The sequence below is a fragment of the Esox lucius genome, chromosome 7 (genome assembly GCF_011004845.1).
Source record: "Esox lucius isolate fEsoLuc1 chromosome 7, fEsoLuc1.pri, whole genome shotgun sequence".
Classification (NCBI taxonomy): domain Eukaryota; kingdom Metazoa; phylum Chordata; class Actinopteri; order Esociformes; family Esocidae; genus Esox; species Esox lucius.
In genome coordinates this window covers 48,535,304-48,556,363 of record NC_047575.1, presented here as the reverse complement: position 1 = coordinate 48,556,363, position 21,060 = coordinate 48,535,304, and the positions used below count along the sequence as shown (strand labels likewise).

The window sequence follows — 21,060 nt, the reverse complement described above, 5'->3', positions numbered from 1 at the left end:
TGCAATTGGGCTGTACTCTGCTGGAAATACTCGGCCTTCATTCAGGGTGGTTGCGGTTGGTGGGTGTCCCTTTGGTTGATGCTTGGCAATGTGGGTGGATTGATTTCCTGCCTGTTGGGCCCTGTCTGGGGCCTCCCCTGGATAGGGCCACAGTGTCACTGGACCCCCCCCCCCCCTGTCTGAGACCCAAGGTCTTAAGCTGCTATATTATTGTGCTGGGGGAGTAGGGTTAGTTCTCCTTCTCCACTAAGTTCTCCTTCTCCAGTATAAATCCTTGTTGATATGAGGAATGCATTTTCAGAATTTTCCCAGTCCCATTTTTAACATTTTGCGGTCCTGGCACACATCTGCGGAGTACCTGGCTTGGGGGACCCATTGCTGTCCCTGTCCAGAGTCCTCCTGGTTGTGTTGCAGATCAAGACGATACCTGATGATTTCAGCTGCCACTGTGCTGACATCTCCCCCTCCCCCATGTTGTCCCTTTCCTTGTCCATCTGGTCATGCTTCCGACCTGGACTAAGTTTAAATAGACTCTAGACTCAGCCCACACGCATTTATTAATTATTACAATTGTAATCTTAATATGTTGATCTGGCACAGCCAGAAGAGGACTGGTCATCCCTCTGAGCATGGGTCCTCTTTAGGTTTCTTCCAAAATGTTGGCATTCTTAGGGAGTTTTTCCTGGTCACTGAAATTCAACACTACTGTTGTTTGCTCCTTGGGGTTTAAGGCCATTTGTTTTGTAAAAGCACTTTGTGACATCTGCTGATGTGAAGAGGGCTTTATAAATACATTTGATTGATTGATTAATTGATTGAATGATCAATCCCACCTGGCAATGACGAACAATTATAAGACCTCAATCAAATATACACTGACATGATAGGACTTCAGTTGACAGGCTTCCCTCCTCATTCTAGAACTGGTGGTTTTCCATGAGACACAAACACCCTTCAGAAAGTCAACTAAAACAGGACAGTCTTATATAAAGAAGTTAAACATAATGGGAACATAATCCAACAGAAAAATAAAACATGAATAGTTAGGTCGATTATATAATTAATATAATTACTTTATGGGGGAAGTACATTTAAAAGATTTCAAATATTGAAGGCCTTTCAAAACCCATTAAATTCTTAGAACAGGATGATTAAATGAAAACACTGCATTGGTGTTGGTTTCTCTTGGAACAGGTGTTTTACATGGCATTCAACAATGGCGCTAAGAGTATTTGATAACATTGGAAGTGTACGTCCTGTGATGGGCTGACGGTTCTTGTCAGACAGTCCGACACAGAGAGACAGAAACAGACAGAGAGACAGAAACAGACAAACAGACAGACACAGAGAGACAGAAACAGACAGAGAGACAGAAACAGACAAACAGACAGAAACAGAGAGACAGAAACAGACAGAGAGATAGAAACAGACAAACAGACAGACACAGAGAGACAGAAACAGACAGAGAGATAGAAACAGACAAACAGACAGACACAGAGAGACAGAAACAGACGGAGAGACAGAAACAGACAGACAGAAATTCAACAAGGACAATGTGATATTACAGTGACATAATTCCTCCGAAATCCAAAAATGGTTGACTCTGTTTTCAGTGTAATGGTAAAACAAAAAATTCCAGTGTTTATCATGTATTTCCAACTTTTTCCTCTCAGTCTCCTCTCCCCTCAGGTGTGAACAGGTGAGAACTCGTCCTCTCCCAGGTATAGCGTTGTCATGTCGAGGTCCAGCATGCATTGCTCAGCCTCAGTCAGCCCATAGGGGGAGCCACTGCTACCCCTGATACTACTGTAGTCTCCAGACAGAGGCAGAGACCTGCACCTGCCCTTCTTCTGCTCGCCAGCAGACACACTGAATGTGGAGCTGCGCTGCCTCTGCTGGTTGTTGTAATGGCTCCCCCGCTGGCCGGAGGCCACATGGAAAGACTGAGCCTCTCTCAGCTTCCTGGCCAGGATGTTCCTCTGAATTGGGGAGGGCCCCCTGCGGCTCCAATTCTGTTCCGCTCGCTCTGCTCGGTCTGGGGTGAGGTAGGCAGGACCGCCACGAAATACTGATCCTGGTACTGGGCCACCTATACCAGATACCCCACCTCTCCCTCCTCCACCTGTACCCCCTCCTTCTCCCCTTATGTTAGTACTTCCTCTCCCTCCTCCACCTGTACCCCCTCCTTCTCCCCTTATGTTAGTACTTCCTCTCCCTCCTCCACCTGTACCCCCTCCTTCTCCCCTTATGTTAGTACTTCCTCTCCCTCCTCCACCTGTACCCCCTCCTTCTCCCCTTATGTTAGTACTTCCTCTCCCTCCTCCACCTGTACCCCCTCCTTCTCCCCTTATGTTAGTACTTCCTCTCCCTCCTCCACCTGTACCCCCTCCTTCTCCCCTTATGTTAGTACTTCCTCTCTCTCTATTTCTAACCCCTGCTCCTCCTCCTCTTATGTTATAACTCCCTCTCTCTCCTCCATCTTTACCCCCTCCTTCTTCCCTTATGTTACTACTCATTATCTCTTCTCCTTCTCTCTCCTCTCCTCCACCTCCTCCAGTTTTATCACCACCAGCTCCACTCCTCTTCCTCTCTCGGATGAGGTCAGAGTTCATAAGCAGCTCAGACCCCATCCTGGCCGCCGTTGAGGTTCCTGAGCTCTTCCCAGTGTGTTTTGGTTTGCTAGTGAAGGAACTTCCAGTATCCACCCAGGGTCTTCCACTGGTTTCCCCGAGGCCAGGGCTTTTGGATTTGGGCATGGCCCAGTCGGGGGCGCTGTGCTCAGGGATGGGATAGGAGGGGAAGGTCTGGTTTTGGTTCTCCCAGGTGCCTCGGGTCTTACAGCTGCCCTCTGGGAGGGCCCTGGTGCGGAGACCCACCTGTAAAAATGCATACATTAATTAATTAATTATTCAAACAACTACATACAAGTACTGTGGAAAGGTCAGGCCACTCCGAAAAATGTACATTTATAAGCAGTGTTTATTTGTAAATAGACACAGTGGGGTGATACAGTATTTGTTACCCTGACAATTTTAACTTCAACTGTGAGAGACGGAATCTAAAACAAAAATCCAGAAAATCACATTGTAGGATTTTAAAATAATTAATTTGCATTTTATTGCATGACATAAGTATTTCATCACCTACCAACCAGTAAGAATTCCAGCTCTCACAGACCTGTTAGTTCTTCTTTAAGAAGCCTTCCTGTTCTCCACTCATTACCTGTATTAACTGCACCTGTTTGAACTCGTTACCTGTATAAAAGACACCTGTCCACACACTCAATCAAACAGACTCCAACCTCTCCACAATGGCCAAGACCAGAGAGCTGTGTAAGGACATCAGGGATAAAATTGTAGACCTGCACAAGGCTGGGATGGGCTACAGGACAATAGGCAAGCAGCTTGGTGAGAAGGCAACAACTGTTGGCGCAATTATTAGACAATTTTCAAGATGACGGTCAATCTCGCTCCATGCAAGATCTCACCTCGTGGGGCATCAATGATTGTGAGGAAGGTGAGGGATCAGCCCAGAACTACACGGCAGGACCTGGTCAATGACCTGAAGAGAGCTGGGACCACAGTCTCAAAGAAAACCATTAGTAACACACTATGCCGTCATGGATTAAAATCATGCAGCGCACGCAAGGTCCCCCTGCTCAAGCCAGCACCTGTCCAGGCCCGTCTGAAGTTTGCCAATGACAATCTGGATGATCCAGAGGAGGAATGGGAGAAGGTCATGTGGTCTGATGAGACAAAAATCGAGCTTTTTGGTATAAACTCCACTCGCTGTGTTTGGAGGAAGAAGAAGGATGAGTACAACCCCAAGAACACCATCCCAACCGTGAAGCATGGAGGTGGAAACATCATTCTTTGGGGATGCTTTTCTGCAAAGGGGACAGGACGACTGCACCGTATTGAGGGGAGGATGGATGGGGCCATGTATCGCGAGATCTTGGCCAACAACCTCCTTCTCTCAGTAAGAGCATTGAAGATGGGTCGTGGCTGGGTCTTCCATCATGACAACAACCCGAAACTCACAGCCAGGGCAACTAAGGAGTGGCTCTGTAAGAAGCATCTCAAGGTCCAGGAGTGGCCTAGCCAGTCTCCAGACCTGAACCCAATAGAAAATCTTTGGAGGGAGCTGAAAGTCCGTATTGCCCAGCGACAGCCACGAAACCTGAAGGATCTGGAGAAAGCCCCATCCATCCTCCCCTCAAGAACTACAGGAAACATATGATCTCTGTAACTGCAAACAAACGTTTCTGTACCAAATATTAAGTTCTGCTTTTCTGATATATCAAATTCTTGCAAATTAATGTATCAATAAAATGCAAATTAATTACTTAAAAATCATACAATGTGATTTTTCTGGATTTTTGTTTTAGATTCCGTCACTCACAGTTGAAGTTTACCTATGATAGCAATTACAGACTTCTACATGCTTTGTAAGTAGCAAAACCTGCAAAATCGGCAGTGTATCAAATACTTGTTCTCCCCACTTTATACACACTCACCTAACAGATTATTAGGAACACCATACTAATACTGTGTTTGACCCCCTTTCGCCTTCAGAACAACCTTAATTCTACGTGGCATTGATTCAACAAGGTGCTGAAAGCATTCTTTAGAAATGTTGGCCCATATTGATAGGATAGCATCTTGCAGTTGATGGTGATTTGTGGGATGCACATCCAGGGCATGAAGCTCCTGTTCCACCACATCCCAAAGATGCTCTATTGGGTTGAGATCTGGTGACTGTGGGGGCCATTTCAGTACAGTGAACTCTTTGTCATGTTCAAGAAACCAATTTGAAATGATTCGTGCTTTGTGACATGGTGCATTATCCTGCTGGAAGTAGCCATCAGAGGATGGGTACATGGTGGTCATAAAAGGATGGACATGGTCAGAAACAATGCTCAGGTAGGCTGTGGCATTTAAACAATGCCCAATTGGCACTAAGGGGCCTAAAGTGTGCCAAGAAAACATCCCCCACACCATTACACCACCACCACAAGCCTGCACAGTGGTAACAAGGCATGATGGATCCATGTTCTCATTCTGTTTACACCAAATTCTGACTACCATCTGAATGTCTCAACGGAAATCGAGACTCATCAGACCAGGCAACAGTCTTCAACTGTCCAATTTTGGTGAGCTCGTGCAAATTGTAGCCTCTTTTACCTATTTGGAGATTAGTGGTACCCGGTGGGGTCTTCTGCTGTTGTAGCCCATCCGCCTCAAGGTTGTGCGTGTTGTGGCTTCACAAATGCTTTGCTGCATACCTCGGTTGTAACGAGTGGTTATTTCAGTCAAAGTTGCTTTTCTATCAGCTTCAATCAGTCGGCCCATTCTCCTCTGACCTCTAGCATCAACAAGGCATTTTTGCCCACAGGACTGCCGCATACTGGATGTTTTTCCCTTTTCACACCATTCTTTGTAAACCCTAGAAATGGTTGTGCGTGAAAATCCCAGTAACTGAGCAGATTGTGAAATACTCGCCTGGCACCAACAACCATGCCACGCTCAAAATTGCTTAAATCACCTTTCTTTCCCATTCTGACATTCAGTTTGGAGTTCAGGAGACCAGGACCACACCCCTAAATGCATTGAAGCAACTGCCATGTGATTGGTTGATTAGATAATTGCCTTAATGAGAAATTGAACAGGTGTTCCTAATAATCCTTTAGGTGAGTGTATATATAAACACAACAACATATCATGTTAAAGGAAACATTAATACAATGAAAAGTAGCAAAAACATGTTTTTAGTTCTTGAAAGTCAATATTTTATGTGGCCTCTGAAGCAGTTTGCATTGGCAGATCAGAGTACATCTTTAGTTCTGTGGGGAAATCTTTCTTGCACTGGTTACTCAAGGCTTTCTGACCTCTCAAAATCTATTTAAAACATAAGGACATGTCCCACTGTATCTCAGTCTTAATACCTGTGTCTTGCTCCTCTCCCTGTACGGCTGACAGGAGGCTGCTGGAGGGGGTGAGGGCTTGGTGTCGTGGAAGCTGGATGTTCGTCGGAAGTTTGGGTTTTTCTGGCAGGAGTTTGAGGGAAGGCCTCCTCTGTCTCCTCCAGCCATCCCTCCAAACCCACTTCTCTCCACCATCTCTACCCAGTCAGCCGTGCGATCCCATCGCTTCGAGCTTCCATTTCCTCCAGCTCCGTACCCAGCTGTGGGGGGCCCCAGGATGAGCTCCACCCTGGGGCTCAGTCTGTCTGGCGGAGTCGCTGAGCTGCGCTGTGGGGCCCTGGCCTCGGGGAAGGGGGCCATGATTTGAAATCGTCTCAGACTAGAATCGTCACATTGGAGGTCCAGGGGGCCAGGGCTGGGGGTGTGCCCAGGGTGGAGTAGCTGTGGCTGGGTAGGGGTGGAGACGGAGGAGCCCTCCAGCAGGGTGTCTTGAACGGGGCTTTGGGAAACATGGTATATCTGGGTGGCTTCCTTCAAGCCTTTCTTTTTCATCTCCTTCAGCTGCTGCTGGGCCAGGCGGTACCTGGGGACAGTGGTGTCATTCCTCATGGACAGAAATATACAGGTTCCCATTCGACTCTCATGGACGGACTACGTATTGGAAATACACAGGGTCCCACACGTATCTAATGGATATACTACATATTATAAATATACAGGGTCCCATACGTCTCTCATGGACAGACTACATATTGGAAATATACAGGGTCCCATACGTCTCTCATGGACAGAATACGTATTGGGAATATATAGGGTCCCATACGTCTCTCATGGACAGAATACGTATTGGAAATATACAGGGTCCCATACGTCTGTCATGGACAGAATACATATTGGGAATATACAGGGTCCCATATGTCTCTCATGGACAGACTATGTATTGGAAATATACAGGGTCCCATACGTCTCTCATGGACAGACTATGTATTGGAAATATACAGGGTCCCATATGTCTCTCATGGACAGACTACGTATTGGAAATATACAGGGTCCCATATGTCTCTCATGGACAGACTACGTATTGGAAATATACAGGGTCCCATATGTCTCTCATGGACAGACTATGTATTGGAAATATACAGGGTCCCATACGTCTCTCATGGACAGAAACAGTGATATGTGAGGTAAAGGGTCTCATTAGGTTTTGTGCGTTGGATAAATCAGGTTTTAGTATCTTTCCAATGTTTTGGGACATTTGGCCCTTAATCTTAGCACTCTTTCTGAATGAAATATGGCCATAAATCTCTGTTAAGCTTTGTCGACCTTTTGACACTTATGTGCCTTCACAAGGTCTGTGGCTTACATTTATTTTTATTGTGCAATAGCAGTAAAGGTCAATGTCCATGTAACTGAAATATATTTTTTATTATTTCTGAGTAATACACAGGACCTAAGACACTAATTTGTAAATTATCCATTGTATGTCTGTCTAAAAACTATTTTATGTGTAAAAGTGGAAAGAAGGGCAAAGACTTCAGAGAACTGAGCACCTAACAAATGACAAAAAACGTTCTGGCATTTACTTACATTCAGAAGTTTCAAAATAGTGTTTGCGGTGAAGTAAGAGAATAAACAGGTTTATCAGTGTGAATAACTTCAGCTACAACACTGGCAATCATCTAAATTTGAACAGTTCTGAAAATTACATACAATAATACATATAATTTTCATTGTTTTAGCTGTTTTTAGTTCGCTCCTTCTTTTTCTCTTGTTGTATTTTAAGACATCCAGATATTTTTAGCAAATAGTAATCTAATTGCTCAGAACAGGCCCTTACATAACAACGTGTATTTTCTGAGAATAGAGTATGTGGTAACCATCGTATCAACTCACCCGGACGGGTCGGACCAGAACCGTCCATTGTTCAGTATTCTACAGAACATACACATTCCACGGGAGAAATAACAAACGCCACCTACCCAAAGATTGGCGGCAGAACCTTCTGTCCCGAAGGAGACAGACGGTCAGGGTCCTGAACCAGGGAACCGACCAGGGCAGGGGGCTGAGGCAGAGGCACTCGCCCCAGGTTGGGCCTCTCGGTCCGGGCCGGCCCTGTGCCACCCGGGTGTCCCTGGTTGCCCTGGCTGTCAGAGAGGCTGGGTCTCTGGAGGCTGTGGCCGCAGATGGAGGCCTCGTCGGACAGTTTGCGCCCCCCGGGTGAGTGCGTGGAACTGCGGCGCACAGAGCTGCACTGGCGTGTCCGGCACAGTTTCCTCCACAGGGTGACCAGGACGGTGGCCAGGATGACTGCCAGGCACAGAGAGACGCCAGCCACAGCCACCAGGTTACTGCCCAGCGGGGAGGAAGACGGGGGAGGCAGGGGGGAGGGGGAGGGAGGTGGGAGGACTGAGGGACAGAGACAAGGGAATAGAGAACAAAGAGAAGTTAGGAGCCAACGACATCGGTTCACGACACTCAAGAAAAATCAGTTGAGATGTTGCAAAGACGTGGATAATACGTTGAAATTATATACATAGTTTAGGATGAAAATATGTTAAATATACATATTGTCAAAGCCCCGTGCTCCAGGGGGTCACATTAAGGAGGGATATTAAGAAACCAAATGGAGAGAGTTGACAGGAGATGATGTGGCCTCTCAGACAGAGACGTGAGTGAGGAGAGGCCAAAGGCAGAACGATGGAGTGGCAACAGGAGCTGAGCGGATGTCAGACAGTTGGGTGGAGTGGCGACAGGAGCTGAGCGGATGTCAGACAGTTGGGTGGAGTGGCGACAGGAGCTGAGCGGATGTCAGACAGCTGGGTGGAGTGGCGACAGGGCGGTGTCAGACAGTTGGGTGGAGTGGCGACAGAGCGGTGTCAGACAGTTGGGTGGAGTGGCGACAGGGCGGGTGTCAGACAGTTGGGTGGAGTGGCGACAGAGCGGTGTCAGACAGCTGGGTGGAGTGGCGACAGGGCGGATGTCAGACAGTTGGGTGGAGTGGTGACAGGGCGGTGTCAGACAGTTGGGTGGAGTGGCGACAGGGCGGGTGTCAGACAGTTGGGTGGAGTGGCGACAGAGCGGTGTCAGACAGCTGGGTGGAGTGGTGACAGGGCGGTGTCAGACAGTTGGGTGGAGTGGCGACAGAGCGGTGTCAGACAGCTGGGTGGAGTGGCGACAGGGCGGGTGTCAGACAGCTGGGTGGAGTGGCGACAGGGCGGTGTCAGACAGCTGGGTGGAGTGGCGACAGGGCGGGTGTCAGACAGTTGGGTGGAGTGGTGACAGGGCGGTGTCAGACAGTTGGGTGGAGTGGCGACAGGGCGGGTGTCAGACAGCTGGGTGGAGTGGTGACAGGGCGGGTGTCAGACAGCTGGGTGGAGTGGCGACAGGGCGGTGTCAGACAGCTGGGTGGAGTGGCGACAGGGCGGTGTCAGACAGCTGGGTGGAGTGGTGACAGGGCGGGTGTCAGACAGTTGGGTGGAGTCCGTACCTGTGCAGTCTTCCAGTGAGCAGATGGACTGCTCTTTGACCATCCCGATGCAGTGCACACTTCCTCCTCCGGACGACAGCAGACACACGCGCACTCTCTCCCTCACTCCATCACCACAGCTCACACTGCAGACACTCCACGGTTGCCACGGCCCCCACGACTCTATGGAGAGAGGGGAAGAGACAAGGAGAGAGGGGGAGAGAGGGGGAGAGACAAGGAGAGACAAGGAGAGAGGGAGAGAGAGAAGGAGAGAGGGGGAGAGACAAGGAGAGAGGGGGAGAAACAAGGAGAGAGGGAGGGAGAGAAGGAGAGAGGGGGAGAGACAAGGAGAGAGGGGGAGAGACAAGAAGAGAGGGGGAGAGACAAGGAGAGATGGGGAGAGAGGGGGAGAGACAAGGAGAGAGGGGGAGAGAGAAGGAGGGTGAAAGAGAAACAGTAGGAGGTTTGGGGGGGGTGAGAGGAGATTATATCTATATAGAAATATCCAAGATGTCCACTGGAATTAGATATAGACTTTACTGACACCAGTGGAGACTTGGATATACATTATCCTAACAGATCCTGTTGAAAATGTCCGTTGATCGGTGGTAGTGTCTGTTGTTCACAGCGTGGCCTTTGATTGTCTTAACTACATATAACCAGTCAAACAAGGGTCAGGGTTAGAACTAGAGGTCAGGGATCAGCTTTCATGTGTAACAACCAGGAAGATCTGAGATCAGGGTTAGGAGGGTAGGGTCAGGGGTCAGGGTTACCTGCATTCCTGTGTACGACCAAGCAGGTCTTTGGAGTCGGGGAGCGGCTGTAATTCAGCACAAATCTGAAGCAGTATTTATTCCTTCCGGGGTCAAACACTGAACAGTTGAACTCGGTCACATTCTCCCCCTGCGTCAGCCAATTAAACGCCAGTGGAGACTCCTCGGCTTCTCCTACCACCGCCACCTCAGCACCTCCCTTCCCCCCCGATGTCCCTGTTCTGTCCCGGTAAAGGAGGACCTTGCCGTTGATCAGAGCACAGGGAGGAGTCACAAGATGTACAGACACCACTCCCTCACAGCCTGTCCTGCAGAGAAACACAGAAACCTGCAGTTCACAGACAGCACGCCCTCACAGCCTGTCCTGCAGAGAAACACAAACACCTGCAGTTCACAGACAGCACGCCCTCACAGCCTGTCCTGCAGAGAAACACAAACACCTGCAGTTCACAGACAGCACGCCCTCACAGCCTGTCCTGCAGAGAAACACAAAAACCTGCAGTTCACAGACAGCAGGTCCTTACAGCCTGTCCTGCAGAGAAACACAAAGACTTGCAATTCACAGACAGCACGCCCTCACAGCCTGTCCTGCAGAGAAACACAGAAACCTGCAGTTCAATTTAAAGAAAGGGTTTTGGTACTATCCGACAATCCAATGAGAATCCTTGTGCTTCTGTGTAAAACCTTTCAGTTCTCCAATGTTGTCAACTTGGAGGAGATGTGACAGTTACAACATGCTTCAGGGCACAATGACAGATACCGTTTTACCTGTCTGCACTCAGTATGGAACCAGCGTCCTTTCGGTTGCTTGTGAAACATGCTACACCCGAGGGTAACTGAAATGGTTTTACATGGAACCCACATTTTTATTTTGAGGGGTATCACATGAGGATCGACATGTTTGTGTGTCTGCCTACTTGTAAGAGTTAACGTTGTCCACCAGTAGCTTGTAGGAGAATATTCTGGAAAGGTAGAGGGGACCGGAAGACTTGACATCTTGGTCAGTGTGAGGAGAGTGCAGAGCCACCCTGTGGTCAAACAAATAACACGTCCCATATAGAAAACAGAAACAGTCCACCAACACATACTAGCAAAAAGTAAGAGATAATAACCTTTTTAATAACCTAATAATATCCTTTAATTCTACACAGTTTGCAGTGGTGCAAAGAGAAACTTAGCTGTTTTAAGGGTTACATGCATCCTTTCTTGCCCAGTTAACGTATTATAAAATAAATGATCAAAGATGGAAATATAAAACTGTACCTGATGAAGTCTTGGTCCGTGAAATAAAATGCACATGACAGATCCACCGTCTGGGAACGCAGCGTTTTGATTGGGTGCCGGATGCGGGCTCGAACCTTGTCAATGCTGTTTCGACCAATCTGGTTGAACTCCAAGTAGCTGACCTCTAGGAAAAGGGCGGAGCCAAGGCCAAAGGCACACGACTGGAACAACTCATTGGTTGAAATCCCCACCTGGGAGGGACAGTGGCTCACATGAATGATAGCTATCATGACTAATAAATACAACTATTATTTAGTAGAACTACCAACACTCATATAACTAACACACACAGACACACACACACACACACATCCCTTTCTCACCTGAAAAGATCCTGATTGGTTGTTATTCTGCCCCACGGCAATGTGAAAGGTCGGCCACACCACCTGCAGCTCAGAGCTCCACCACCAGATGGCAGTAATTCTACCATCTCCGTCTCTGTCCGTTACGCTGGCATTAGCAGTAGCATTACCTTTAGAATTAGCTGTGGCATAGTGGGTCTGCTCTAGGCGGAAGCGGAATGTGCCGGCATACAGGAAGCAGGAGCAGTTGAACTCTAAAATCAGATCAAAGTGTGTTATTGGGATGCAGAAAAGTGAAAAATATACTGTATATTTAGGTGTTCTTCAAATTGAAGAAACCGCTATATGATTTTTGAGAATCATGTTAACTCCATCAGACATCACAGAAGGAATCTCATTTGTACATTCGTTGTCCAACCAGTTATGGAAAACAAATCTCTGCATGCACACAAAGAGTACAAACCTAATCTCCCCTCTGATTCGTTGATTGGCAGAGTTCTGGTTAGGAGGCTGACATTGGTTTGCATGTCAAAAAGAGATAGAGTTTGGTTCTGGAGATCTGAGGAAGTGTTGCGGTCTCTGGTGTCATAGTTGACGAACACACTGCCGTTGCTAAGGGCTACATGGAGGGAAGGCCAAAGATGGACGCCGGCCATAGCTGCAAGGGTCAGAAGAGGTTGACATTTGTTTGCATAGTTTGTAGTTAGACAAACGGATATAGTACAACACGCAATTTATTTTATTCCATCAGTTATGGAATGAGTATGATGTCTCTGTCAGCGCCTCAGTTCCTTTATCTTTGTCTGTTTAACTCTATACTGTCTGTCTGTCTGTCTGTCTGACTGTCTGTCTGTCTATCTGTGTAATACAGGCTTGGGTGTCATTGTGTTGTTTGAATGCTGCTCTGAATAGTTCACATCCTGTCACAAAAACACTGAAGGGAAGAAGGTGCTGCAACAAAGACTGGTCCGCCCTTAAACTCTGCTTCCTCTTCCTCTCTCTCTTTTCCTTCTTTCTTTCTCTTTCTTTCCCTCCCTCCCTTCCTTTAAACCCTCTCTCCCCCACTCTTCAACCCTCCCTCTCTCTCCATCTTCTCTCTCATTCCCTCTCTCCCTTTCCTCTCCTAGTGGTCATTCCAGCAGGTTTAGTCCAGTTGACCTTCACACCAAGGCTTGCATCCGCAATAAAACTCTATTCCCTATGTAGTACACAACTCACACAACAGATGAAGGCATCAGGGGGCCATTTGGAACTCAGCCTAACTCAATAGCAGGGACTCTGATTCAAAGTCAGACTGAGATGAAAGACTGTATTTATAGAATATCTACTTTGTCATCTGTAAGTGTGTGTGCATTTGTGTGTACGTGTGTGTGTGTGTGTGTGTGTGTGTGCATGTATGTGTTTGTCAAATAGTAAATATGCAAAGCAAAAAAAAAAGTAAAAGACACATGCCTACTTCCAGGTCACCAACAAGACATTGAAAGACTATTTTGGTAACAGTTACATGTCGGGAAAGGCAAACAGTCTCCAGGGATTCACAGCGTTTGGATCCACACCCTTCCACTGTTCGTCTACATCTCCAACCTGGAACCAACACACCGTGAGGCCACCCATGTGCAACCTTCCAAGGACACGTCACTTCCAACTGGAAGGGGAGACCAGCCCTGAATCCCTTGGACCCGCCCTACTCACCGTATCCCAGCGTAGCCAATAGGATGGGAAGCAGCGGCGGCGTTGTGGAAGCCTGTGGCATTCCGATGCGTGAGCCCCGGAACCCCTGCGCTGTCACACCACATGACCCTCCTGCTCTGACATCCCATAGGCTCTAAGACAAAAAGACACCGACTAATCAGAACTCACAAATCCAGAGGACCGACCAACACCTGTTCAGATCGACCTGTTCAGATGTTCTTCATCTAAGTACTGCAATGCTAGGGAATATTGGGCCATCAGGGAGTAATCAATGAATCTGAATCACATTGGTTCACCAAAAAGATATCTCATTTAGACATTCACACACACAGACAGACTTGTTTCCAGGCACTGTGCTGTGCGATATAGACTGGGTACGTTTTGTTCCCTGTCACGGTGCTGTGTGATATAGACTGAGTATGAGGTTACCCACACACAGAATGTTACTTGGTGATGGCGCTGGTAGCATCAGAAAATCCAGAGATCAGAATACATGAATACATTACTCTGAGGAGACAGCTGTAATGTGAAGTGTTGAGGAGACAGCTTTGCAATGGAACGTAAAGAGTTGAGTACACAGCTTTACAATGGAATGAAAAGTGTTAAGGAGACATCTTTACTATGGAATGTAAAGTGTTGAGTAGAAAGCTTTAATATGGAATGTGAAGTGTTGAGTAGACAGCTTTAATATGGAATGTAAAGTGTTGAGTACACAGCTTTACAATGGAATGTAATGTATTGAGGAGACAGCTTTACTATGGAATGTAAAGTGTTGAGTAGAAAGCTTTAATATGGAATGTAAAGTGTTGAGTAGAAAGCTTTAATATGGAATGTGAAGTGTTGAGTAGACAGCTTTAATATGGAATGTAAAGTGTTGAGTACACAGCTTTACAATGGAATGTAAAGTGTTGAGGAAACAGCTATGTAATCTCAACATGTTGTGTAGACAAAAATTATGAATCCCTCTACTTAATTTAAAATAGTACAAAGACAACATATCAAATGTTGAAACTGAGAAATGTTATTGTTTTTGGAAAAATACATGACTATTTTCAATTTGATGCCAGGAACTTGTTTCAAAAAGGTTGCGACAGGGGCATGTTTACCACAGTGTTGTATCACCTCTTATTGTAATAATACTCTGTATGTGTTTGTGAACTGAGGAGACCAATTGCTGTAGTTTTTAAAGTGAAATGTTTTTCCATTCTTGCTTGATAAAGGTTATCAGCTGCTCAACAGGTCAGGATCTCCTTTGTGGTATTTTTTGTTTCATAATGCAGCAAATGCTTTCAGTGGGTGACTGGCCTGGACTGCAGGCAGGTCAGTTTAGCACCCAGACTCTTCTACTATGGAGACATGCTGTTGTAATACATGCAGACTGTGGTTTGGCATTGTCTCACTGAAATAAGCAAGGTCTTCCTTGAAATAAAACGTTGTTTGGATGGCAGCACATGTTGCTCCAAAACCTGTATATATTGTTCAGTATTAATGGTGCCTTCACAGATGTGCCCACACCAATAGTGCCAGACCATGCCATGTGCACTAATGCACCCCCATACCATCACAGATGCTGGATTTTGAACGGTGCGCTGATAAGATGTCGGGTGGTCCCTCTCTTCTTTAGTCCGGAGGACGAGGCATCCATGATTCCCAAAAATAATTTCCCCACAGGACAGTTTTCCACTTCGCCTCAGTCCACCTTAAATGAGCTCATGCCCAGAGATGGAGACGCTGGTTCTCAATCTTTTTCATGTATGGTTTCTTCTTTGCATGGTAGAGTTTTAACTTGCATTTGTCAAAGCAGCAACGTACTGTGTTCACAGACAATGGTTTTCAGAAGTATTTTTTAGCCCATGCAGTGATTTCCACCACAGAATCCTGTCTGTTTTTAATGCAGTGCTGTCTGAGGGCCCGAAGATCACGGCCATCCAATATTGGTTTTTGTCATTGCATACAGAGATTTCTCTGATTTTTACTGATATTAAGTACCGTAGATGATGAATCCCCAGATTCCTTGCAATTATGTTGAGAAGCATTATTCTTAAATTGTCTTTCACAGAGTGGTGAACCCCTCCCCATCCACATCCTCACTGGAATATTTTAATACTCAATAATGTTACTGACCTGTTGCCAATTGACCTAATTAGTTGTGTAATATTCTAACAGGTTTAACATTTTTGCATCACACATCTTTTCCAGTCTTTGATTTCCTCTGTCCCAACTTTATTGAAACGTGTTGCTGGCATCAAATTCAAAGTGGGCATATATTTTTCAAGAAACAATAAAATGTCTCAGTTTCTAAATGTTTCAGTATGTTTACAGTATGTGCACAGCATGCCTACAGTATGTTTACAGTATGTGCACAGTACGTCTACAGTATGTGCACAGTATGTCTACAGTATGTTTACAGTATGTGCACAGTATGTTTACAGTATGTCTACAGTATGTCTACAGTATGTTTACAGTATGTGCACAGTATGTGCACAGTATGTCTACAGTATGTTTACAGTATGTTTACAGTATGTCTACAGTATGTTTACAGTATGTGCACAGTATGTCTACAGTATGTCTACAGTATGTGCCCGGTTGTCTGTCTGCCTGTTAACCTGAGAGAGCAAAGTGTTTGGTTCATTTAAAATTCTTTGTGGACATAATGGTATTTAGACCTATACTATTCATGATCATGTTCAGGCTGAGTTTACAATTAACCAAATCCTATTAAGTTATTATAAAACCCGTCCAACAGGTGTTTATCCTCCAGGATGTATAGAGACTGTATCTCTAACACCCGAAGACACAGAGTTGACAGGTAAATAACGCTCAGGTGAGTAGGCTTATTATGACTGATCACATCCAAATCAAATGCAATACAGCAACAGTAATATATTTCCATTTGTATTTCAAATAATGTGAATAAACCAGGGCCTGTTTTGGTTTCTGAGGAGCACAGACAGCCTGTAATGACAGTGTGTTGAGGAGAAAAGGCTGTTGTCTGGTAAAGAAAAGAGAGAACCAGCCAACTCTCTCTCTATTTACATACACACACACAACACAATCTCCCTATTTCTCTCTGTCTCTCTCTCACACACACACACACACACACTCACACATGGGCCAACACTGCTGCAGCCTGTCTATAAAAACCTTTTGACACCAAGTTCCCAACAAAAACACCAGAAATCTAAACCAAACAATGAACCTAACCCTAAACCTAACACTAACTTCCAAACCTATCCATGAACATAAACCTAATGTTTTAACCTTACCCTAAGCCTAACTTCTAAACCTAACCCTGTACTTAAACCTAACTCCTAACCTAAACCTGAACATAACTCTGCCATCAGGAAGAGTAGGGGAGTTAACCCCAGCATCAGTAAGACTAGGGGAGTTAACCCCAGCATCAGTAAGACTAGGGGAGTTAACCCCAGCATCAGTAAGACTAGGGGAGTTAACCCTGCCATCAGTAAGACTAGGGGAGTTAACCCTGGCATCATTAAGACTAGGGGAGTTAACCCTGGCATCAGTAAGACTAGGGGAGTTAACCCTGGCATCAGTAAGACTAGGGGAGTTAACCCTGGCATCATTAAGAGTAGGGGAGTTAACCCTGGCATCATTAAGACTAGGGGAGTTAACCCCAGCATCAGTAAGACTAGGGGAGTTAACCCCAGCATCAGTAAGACTAGGGGAGTTAACCCTGGCATCATTAAGACCAGGTGAGTTAACCCTGGCATCATTAAGACTAGGGGAGTTAACCCTGGCATCATTAAGAGTAGGGGAGTTAACCCTGCCATGAGTAAGAGTAGGGGAGTTAACCCCGCCATCAGGAAGAGTAGTAGAGTTAACCCTGCCATGAGTAAGAGTAGTGGAGTTAACCCCGCCATCAGGAAGAGTAGTAGAGTTAACCCGGTCATGAGTAAGAGCAGGGGAGTTAACCCTGCCATGAGTAAGAGCAGGGGAGTTAACCCTGCCATGAGTAAGAGTAGGGGAGTTAACCCTGCCATCAGGAAGAGCAGGGGAGTTAACCCTGCCATCAGGAAGAGCAGGGGAGTTAACCCTGCCATCAGGAAGAGTAGTGGAGTTAACCCTGCCATCAGGAAGAGTAGTGGAGTTAACCCCGCCATCATTCTCCAGGTAGATTATATGAATGAGAATTTGTTCTTAGTCAACCTATCTGGTAAAACAACAGCAAATAAATGTTCATGATGGCACGGGGCTGTGCAAACTCTGTGCTGCTCAGTAAAGCCTAGCAACACCAGGGTTGTGGGTTAAATTCTCATGTGGGTACAAATGTATATAAAACATCCTAACCCTAAATCTACAATGTATAAACAAACTACTTAACTACAAGTTGTTAAATTACTAGAATGCCAGCAAGAGTCACACACCAAAGGCATCTGCCTGTGAGACATCCCCCATGCTGTTTCTCCACACTGGCCACACAATCTGGTGGCAGAGAGTCTAACCCCATCGCATGTTTTACTTGAATATAGGACTTCTAGAAAGCTGAGATTCCAGTCAACACAATGGTGTCTTCACTTACATGTTTATATGATACTGACTAAATGAGAAGTCAAAGAAACTTTTATTTTATTACGATTACTAATTAAAATAAACAATGAACCTGTTACTAAAATTATTGTTTCGGGTTTAATGGCTAAGGTAGTCTCCTCATTTTGGTCCTCGCCATGACAGTCAGATGTATGCAGGTTGCACAAGAATAAAGAAAATGTAAAACGTTAACAAGCTCATACAGTCATGTGAACTTGCTAAAGGGTCAGAATGTGACAAAGTAAATGTAAGATCAAACAAGACCGATTATCTGGAAGGCATATTGATTGTTAGTTTCAACCCTGTTACATGAAAGGTTATGAAATATGAATTTGACAGAGAAAGTTTGACAGTGACACAGAAAGTTTGTTTGCAATAAATGCAGACTAAATAAGAGTTAATATTCAACATTAAGTATATTTTAGAATGGTATTCTGTATCGACCTCCATAGTGGTATGAACAAGACAGAAGACAAATTATATCCTTATCACAACATAATTGACACAGCCTAAATACCTATTAACATACTCGAAGATTAGTATCTCCTTTAAAATACTGATTCGAAAGAAAAGCTAAATATCATAGTCCAAATTGTAGTGGTTTGGTTGAATGACAGACAGGCTTTAATCACAACAAAGGCCTATACACAATGCTTTTAACCTTTTTAAAATTAAGTTCAAAGCAACATTCCATACAGACCCATGCTTTCTCAATGCTCATTTTATAATGAACTTGGGAAAGGGTATAAATGTGATACTTTCTATTGACATGCTATTCCTTGAAGTATTCCTTGAACTAAAGTTAATTATTTTTTAAATGCTCAGGCTAATTCCAAATAGTTAGTATGATGGCACGTTAGGTTACCTGTCATTCTCGATTGACTATGGCCACATTAGCCCACTTACATTTCTTGTAGACTCAGCAAGACATTATTCACCACAAAAAACATCAATTCGGTCCGACACATCCACAGAAACGCAATTCCGTCCATTTCTAATCATCAGCATCCATGGATGGTCAATTAATATCACACGCCGATCAGTGGTTCGACAGCCGACCAACTTCAAAGCAGGGCAGACACCCAGAGAAAAGAGCAACTGCAATCCCTGAGCGCGCGACCATACCGTGAGCGGAGCCGAGACAGGCGTGACCGCGCATTCCCTCGCTGCTCGTTCTCTGTTCTCCAATTCCTGATTATACACGGCTCATTGCGGTAATGCGAGGCTGCAGGCGGCCCTGCGCGCGGTCACTCAGTTATGTTTAAATGAGGGTGTAGATCAAACACAATTAGAAGCCTTAAAGCTGAATGAATAGGAAGTTTACAGTACAACAAAAATGTTTCATAAGAGTAAATTAGTGCAGGTAGGGTGAATAAACACAAGAACAGCCCAAAGCCCACCTTGAGTTCCAAAGAAACACACAGGATAAGCACTTTATTCCCGTCAGGAATCCCTCCCATTGAGATCCAGCCAAGATCATCAGCACTGAAGATTAACATGAAAGGGTATATTCACCTGAGGCCTACTTGTAAACCTGAGACATGTTCAGATGTTGAATCAGATGTTGAAGTGCCAGTCTATTTTCGGAACAAGGTGAGTCAGGTGAGATAACACCAGGTCTATTAACCAATGACAGAGATGTATAGCCCTATACATTAAATATACATTTGGTGTAAACCCACTGAGAAAATGGTTCTTTGGCTTTCCCTGTGAGGCAACCTGTTTGTGATTCCACATAGAGCTGTTTTTGATTCCTGGTGGAACCTTTTCATTGCATATACAACCTGGTTATACCTGGGACCCAAATACTTCTTGGATATGTTTCCCACACTGTTTAAGCTCATGAAACCCATTTTTGAGAATGTAAGAATTTGATCCAGGCACATAGCCCTAACTGCTCCTATAAATTGTTCTAAATAAGGACTAAAATGTAAATTAGGTTGTCGGCAAGACCCATTCAGATCAATGGAGGGACATCTAAAGGTTGATGACATGTTCATTAGTCCTGAAGATCATGTTATTACTCCCGTAATGTGTAAGAGGCACCAAAACAGCTCACAGGATTGGTTAACTCTTTAGGTCCTCTATCTACTAACTTAACTCTACTTTCAAAGACACCCATTTTTAATTCAAACATGTTTTATTATAAGAAGCAGAACATGTCAGTTACAAATGAAGATTAGTTCCTTAATTTCTTGAAACAATTATTAAAACATAAGGCACACAGAAACAAACACAGGATAACAGACACAGGATAACAGACACAGGATAACAAAATAACACAAAGAAAAAAAACACAGACCCCTGGATGACAACCCCCCATTCAGGATAATTTATGGATGACATTGCATCTTGACTCTTCAGGAAAAACACTGGTGGGGAATGAATTTGCAGAGGCCAGAAAGCGTTTGGCAAGATTTTAATCATTTACTGTATGTTCAAGTTTGTCATGTTTTGCATGTTTCATTACACTGATAATGTTGACACAGGAATTGTTTGTTCCCAAAGCCGACTGGCCTCAGTGCTACTCTCCTCGATAAACAACTGAAAATGAATAACATTAGGACACATTAGGACGGTTATGAATAATAACATTAGGACTCAGAGACGAACAGCCATTCCTCGATCCATGCCTAAGAGCAAAATCCGACCGACTGTGTCATCGTTTCCTTCCCCTTCATTGTGCTGGTGGAGTGCATGTTGTGTGTGTGTGGCCAGATTGGTCCGCCAGGGTTCGACTCCAGGTCTGTGTCTTGAGGTGTCCTCCTGCTCCAGTCAGTCCTCTTTAACCCGTTTATTTAACTATCAGTGACTGACCCACATGGAGCACCCGGCCCAGCAGGCTAATCTAATCTGGGATACGCCACGTGCTGCCAGTCTATGTGTGTGTGTGTGTGTGTGTGTGTGTAGTTCTCACTAGCCTGTTCTTTCTTCTCCTCGTTAGCCTGCTGAGCACAGAGCGTGCGTCTTAAATGGCACACTTTCCCCCAGTGTAGTGCACTGACTTATGACCAGGCCACTGTTTGGGTACCGCCCTACTCAGAGAACAGGGTGCCATTTGGGACGTGGCCA

At 45.3% G+C, this 21,060-nt stretch overlaps 1 protein-coding gene across 1 annotated transcript; it reads right to left on the bottom strand.

Moving 5' to 3' along the window:
• Window positions 1-1,468: 1,468 nt before the first annotated feature.
• Window positions 1,469-19,098, bottom strand: LOC105011218 (thrombospondin type-1 domain-containing protein 1). The gene is made up of 11 exons (XM_029121030.2): window positions 18,895-19,098; window positions 13,441-13,573; window positions 12,212-12,406; window positions 11,770-12,002; window positions 11,426-11,637; window positions 11,080-11,190; window positions 10,163-10,470; window positions 9,411-9,572; window positions 7,903-8,329; window positions 5,945-6,506; window positions 1,469-2,876 (listed from the first exon to the last, which is right to left on the bottom strand). Exons 2-11 carry the CDS (start codon window positions 13,499-13,501, stop codon window positions 1,686-1,688), a joined length of 3,462 nt encoding a protein of 1,153 aa, XP_028976863.2. The 5' UTR covers window positions 13,502-13,573; window positions 18,895-19,098; the 3' UTR covers window positions 1,469-1,685.
• Between the last annotated feature and the right edge of the window lie 1,962 nt (window positions 19,099-21,060).